General features: G+C 60.6%; 1 protein-coding gene across 1 annotated transcript in view; it reads right to left on the reverse strand.

Moving 5' to 3' along the window:
- Positions 1-612: 612 nt before the first annotated feature.
- The window catches only part of LOC107118608, a 20,582-nt gene continuing 15,212 nt past the window's right edge, over positions 613-5,982 (reverse strand). The window contains exons 6-7 of the mRNA XM_015420971.1: positions 2,551-3,359; positions 613-1,857 (exon numbers count right to left, since the gene is read on the reverse strand). Coding sequence (XP_015276457.1) covers positions 653-1,857; positions 2,551-3,359 — 2,014 coding nt within the window. The 3' untranslated portion in view covers positions 613-652. The remainder of the gene's footprint in view (positions 1,858-2,550; positions 3,360-5,982) is intronic.

A 5,982-nucleotide genomic window follows, 5' to 3' on the forward strand; every position in this document is an offset into this window, starting at 1 on the left:
CCCCCCCCCCCCCCCAGGTGGGGCACTAGGGTGGGCCGGGGGGGGGGGGAGGGCCTCAGTGTACTTCTGCACCCAGGGATGGGTGAGAGTTTAGGGTTCTGCTGTTTTATCTGCTATTCCTATCTGCACCCCTGCCCCCATTTTCTTTCCACTGCATCTAGCGAGGGGTTTCCTCCTTTGCATTCAGCCAGATCTTGCAGCCAGAAAAAGCAGGGCCGTTGTGTTAACTGTGTGCATTCTTCAAGATACATTCAACATGTTCTGGGGTTTTGGCAACTGGTACCTTTAAGGGAACAATCCTGTTCTTGGGGAGGAAGCTGAGTTAGTCCAGGACACAGCAGGTTTTAAAGGGGACTCCTCGGAAGAAGAAGAAGAGGACCGTTTATTGAAGAGACTCTGGATAAAAGTTTACCACCTCAAGCGAAGAAGATTTTTATAAAAGGCTTATAAAAGGTCAAACAGTGCAACCGGTAAAAGGGGTACTTCGCCAAGGGGTGGACTGTCCCCCCTCCCCCTGTGAAGGAAGGAGAATGTAACCTGAGTAAGCCCGGGCCCCCATCTTCCAAGCAAGAGCAGACCGGGGGGGGGGGGGGACAGCAAGGACATTACACTCACAGAGTCCTCCCCCTCCCCCCTGTCACGGCTCCTCCTCCTACTCCTGCCGCCTCTTTTCAAAGAGAGCGCAGTAGGCCTCGCGGATGCTGTGGGCTTCCCCCGCCTCCTGGGCGTCGCAGAGGCCGTCCCCCGGGCCCTCCGCGGCGGCGGCCGAGGGTAGGTCGCCGTAGTCCATGCCCTCCTCCCAGCCGTCCTGCATGGCCTCGTTGCGGCTCTCGCAGAGGTTGTGCAGGATGCAGCAGGCGAGGATCACCAGCGGGACGTTCTTCTCCGCCACGTCCAGGCGCTTGAGGAGGCAGCGCCAGCGCCCCTTCAGCCGCTCAAAGGCGTAGCTCACAGCCACGCGGCAGCGGCTCAGGACGGCGTTGAAGCGCTCTCTCGGCCCGCCGCTGGCCTCGGGAGGGTAGGGCTTCATGAGCCACGGCCTCAGGGGGCAGGCGGGCCCCCCCAGCAGGACCGGCCTCATGGCCACCCCTCCGATCTCCGTGGTGCTCTGGGGACCGAAGGCGCCCCTCTCCATCCGCTCAAAGAGGGGGGAGCCCCACGGCAGGCCGGAGTCCTGCATCCCGCCGGACCAGCCCGCGTACACGTCCATGAAGCGGCCCGCGCTGTCCACCAGGGCCTGCAGGACCATGGAGACCAGCCCCTTCCCGTTGATGTAGGCGGAGGCTCCGTGGGGAGAACACAGGATGGGGATGTGGGTCTCATCCACCACCCCCAGGCAGTTGGGGAAGCCGGCCCTGTCGAAGCCGTCCATCACGGCCTGTGCGTCTCCAAGCTGGATGACGTGCTTCAGTAGCACGTCGTGGATCGCCTCGCACACCTCCATCACAATGACGGATGCGGTGGACACCCCGACACCAAACTGGTTGGCCACGGACCTGTAGCTGTCCGAGGTGGCGAGCTTCCAGAGCGTGAGGGCCACACGCTTGTCCACGGGGATGGCGGCCCGCATGTTGGTGTCCTCGCGCTGCAGCACAGGCCGCAGCCTCTCCACCAGCTCCAGCACCGCCTCCCGGGACATGCGGAAGTAGCGGACCCACTCGCTGCTGTCAAACTGGCTGGCCAGCAGGTTGTCCCACCAGTCCGTCTTCTGGGTCTTGCTCCACACCGTCCGGTCGTTTGGGCGGTAGCTGGCACCCAGCAACACCCGCGCCATCGCTGCTCGCTGCCTCCTGCGCCGCAAGCGAAGGTCCCGCATGCGCTTTGCAGAGGAGCTTGGGGCTTTCCCTGGACGCCATGCTGTGAAGACGGAGAGAAAGCAGTCAGAGGGTGAGTCATATCTGAGCATCTCTCTGCTCTGAGGCTCTGGGCCTTTTCCCTGGATTTCGTTTCGCCCCTTTTTCAATTCCCTTTTGAATCCAGCAACCTTTTCCAGTTTCCCCCCTCTCATTTTTATAGTAAACTTTTTTATAAAGACATTGTCTTGCCTTCGCTTAGTCTCTCCCCCCCCCATGAAGATCTGAATGCTAAATATGCCATCTTGTTTAAAAATCTAGTTGAATGTTTTAATACTGAATTCTGTAGTTTTAACTGGTTTTAAAACTGTATTGGATTTTATGTCGTAAATTGCCCTGAGCCCCCACGCGAGCGGGGAAGGGCTGTTAAGAAATCGAAATAAATAAATACATAAATAAATAAATAACTTCTCTGGGATATTCCTCCAAATCTCTTCCCTGTGTGCTACATAGTTGGTGATGGTAAGGTATTCTGTAGAGCATTATTAGGAAGGGTATTGAAAACAGATCAGCCGGGAAAGGAGGCAAGCCACCATCTTTTCCGGGAGGGAGGGGCGGTGTGCCCGAGCGGCCACGGGACCTCGATGCCAGAGCCGCCACCCCCAAGGTGCCCTCGGCTGCCCCCCCTTCCCCTCCCCGGCCTGCCTGAGTTCTGCTGGCACAGCAGCAGCTCCTGCCCCCCCGGCCGCCCACTCACTCTGCGTGCCGCCCTGTGCCAGGGTGCTGGTGGGGTGCTCCGGGGGTAGGGACGCCATCTCCTGCCAGAGGCTGCTGGCGGCAGAGAGCCCGTTGACGGGGGCCAGCGCCATCTCTTGCTGCTGGAGGCGGCTGGGCACTGCGGAGGCCTCCTGGTCTTGCAGCCGCAGCGGGAAGCCGGAGAGCCCCGCGGCACAGGGAAGCGAGGATCCGTCCTGCCTTGGCGGCCGGTAGCCGGGGACCCCCCTCGGGTGGGCCGCGGGGTCTTGCTTGGTCAGCTGCCCCCTGTAGGCGGGAGGGCCGCAGGGCTCCCGGTCGGGCACCTGGGGCCGGTCCCGGTCCGGGAGAGGGAGCCGGTGCCAGTCCGAGCCGTCGGGGGCCAGCGTGAGCGGGAACGGCGGCTCCCCGGGCCGCTCCTCCCTCCGGCTCCTGCTCCGCCGGCCCTTCTGCCGGGCGCGGTTGGCGCAGACCTTGGGGACGACCAGGCCCCGGCTGACCACCAGGAAGCGCTCCAGGAGGGAGAAGAAGGGCATGGTCTGCCGGGCGCGGTTGGAGTGGAGGTGGCCGTCCTGGATCTCCTTGAAGCCCCTCCGCAGGTCCTTGGCCCGCTGCCGGCACTGCTCCAGGTTGCGGCGGAAGCCCATCTTCCCCATCCGGTCCGCCAGGCGCTTGTACTGCACCTCGTTGCGGTAGTTGTCGTAGAGGGCCGTCTGGACGCGGTCCTCCCCCCAGAGCTCCACGAAGGCCTTGGTCTCGGAGAGGGTCCAGTGGGCGGCCCGCTGGCGGACCTGGTCCAGGGCGCTCTGGTGGCTGCCGGGAGGAGAGAGTGGAGAGGAGTCAGGCGGGTAGCTGCGGGCCCTCAGCCCCCGCCCCCCCCCGAACTGGGGGGTGATATGGGGGGAGGAGGTGCATGGCACCTGCCAGGTCTTTCCCACCCCAGGATAGTATAAATAACAGACTGGGGGACGAGGACACTGCAAGGTCTGTGGGGAGGGGGAATCCCATCCTTTCTGCCCCCATCCTTACCCCCCAGTGGAGGCCCCTGCCCACCAGCAGTGTTCCCCCCAAGCTGAGTCAGTGTGAGCCAGCTCACCGTTTTTTTAGCCTCCGGCTCACGCATTTTTGTCTCAGCTCAGGAAGGAGGGCTCCAGAGCCAACTAAATTTATGTAGCGGCCAAATTGCTTCCTCACAACTTTAATGCCAGCAGCTCACAAGACAGGATTTTGGCTCACCAGACTCCACAGCTTAGAGGGAGCGTTGCCCACCAGCCTACCCAAATGGCTCGTGGGGAGGGGGCGGCAGAAGTGGTGTCCCCTCTTCCTCCCCACACCTGCCCATCTGTTGTGTGGAGGCCCCCCTTCCTCCGCCTGGCTTCTCTACCTGCTCCGCCTTCCCCGCTGGCTTCCAGTGTAGCTGCTGAGGTGGCCGCAGTGGGGGGGCAGTGCCTCCCCCCCCCCCCCGGTTGTCCACCTGGTGCACTGCTGCCGCCCAGGGAGGGATGAGGCAGCAACAGCAGCCCCCACCACCACCAGCAGACTCTCGCAGGGAGCTGAGACCTGCCCTCCCCCTCCTCTGAAGTCTCCCCCCCCCACATGGCAAGGAGGGGTGCTGCTGCTGCTGGGTGAGGGAGGTGTGGAGGCTGCGCTCCGCTGAAAACACTCCTTGGTTTTGGGGGGGGGGAATTAAACCACGCGCAGCATATTTTTTTCCAGATTTCTCTGCAGACCTGGGGAGCCCCCCAAGTTGGTCAAAAGGGAACAAAACCCTTCTCCTCTTTCCATGGTCCCAGTCCGTGGATTGTAGTTTCTGCAGATGGGAGCCCGGTGAGTACTAGATGTGTTGACTTGTCCAAAGGGGCCTACACCGCTAGGCTCTGTTCTGGGTTCAAAGGCTCCCGCTGGGGGACCTCCTGAGGGCACCTGGTATTTCTGGCCCCTGTGTGACACAGAGGATTGGACTGGATGGGCCACTGGCCTGATCCAACACTGGCTTCTCTTCTGTTCCTATATCTGGGGCAGTGATGCTCTGTCTTCTTGGTGCCTGGGGGGGCAAGGGGGGGCTTCTGGAGTTCTGCCCCCCCTGCTGGACCTCTTGATGGCCCCTGGTGTTTTTGGCCACCGTGTGACAACAGAGTGTTGGACTGGATGGGCCACTGGCCTGATCCAGCATTGGCTTCTCTGATGTTCTTATAAGAGGGAACTGGATAAACATCTGGAGCAGAGGTCCATCAGTGGCTATTAGCCACAAGGTATAGATAGGGACTCTCAGTCTGGGGCAAGGGGTGCTGGGGGGAGACAACAGTGGGATGGCTTCTAGTTTCCTCCTGGCCCCACTGCTGGACCTCCTGATGGCACCTGGTATTTCTGGCCACTGTGTGATACAGAGTGTTGGACTGGATGGGCCACTGGCCTGATCCAACACTGGCTTCTCTTACGTTCTTATAGGAAAACTACCAAAGGAGGGCTGGTGTCAGAGACGGTGTCAAAGACCTCCGTGGTTGAGACGGGGGCCTCCAGTGCCCCGGATTCTGCACTGACAAGGCCGGTTGTTTGGGAGCTGTGCCCGTCCCCTTCCAGGATGGCCCTAGAGCCCTGGGCCACACAGTGCCCTGTTCTCCCCTTCTGAAGGGTGGCTGCTGGGAAAGGTCCTTCCCCTTCTGCCTCAGCAACTGAGGCCCATGCCGAGGCCCATCCCCCCCCCCCCCGCTTCCGAGAGGTCAGAACAGCCTGCCTCCCTCCCTAGCAACGGGTTCTAGGACAAAACGGCTGTCTGGAAAGGTTGCTTTGTCTTCTGACCCACGGCCCTCCCCTCCACTGCAGCACGGAAAGAGCAAGCCCCCCTGCTCTGGAAGCCACAGAAGGTCCAGTTCCCTTTTCAGGACGCAACAACAGCTCTGCAAAAGAAGTCCCGGGCCGTACTGCCAAGTGCAGCCAGTCTGAAGAGCTGGCAAATGGGACACAAACCCTCCCCTGTGCCAGGCTTGTCTCAGAGACCTTTTATTCATAGGCAAACTGCCTCTGGGTATGGAGGTTCTATCTTGGTACCAATGCTCCTTCTAAGTTGTGGAGTCTTGTGACCAAAAATCCTTCTTTGTGAGCTGCTGGCATTAAAGTTGTGAGTGAGCGATTTGGGTACGGCATACATTAGTTTGCTCTGGAGCCCTCCTTCCTGAGCCAAGACAAAAAATGTGTGAGCCGGAGGCTAAAAAACTGTGAGCTAGCTCACACTGACTCAGCTTAGAGGGAACACTGCTTGGTACCACGACCAGTCGCCCTTCGCAGACCTGCCCCCTCCCCCCCTGGGTTTTCCACCCTGGGTATGCAAGCTTAAGCGTGTGGCTTTAGTAAATCAAAAAAACCCAAGCCCTCCCCCAACCCCCAAACAGAAGCTTCTTAAAGGCTCCCTGGCAGCTGGCTCCTGTAGCCCAGCCCA

The sequence above is a fragment of the Gekko japonicus genome, unplaced genomic scaffold (genome assembly GCF_001447785.1).
Source record: "Gekko japonicus isolate JY-2015 unplaced genomic scaffold, Gekko_japonicus_V1.1 scaffold3343, whole genome shotgun sequence".
NCBI lineage: Eukaryota > Metazoa > Chordata > Lepidosauria > Squamata > Gekkonidae > Gekko > Gekko japonicus.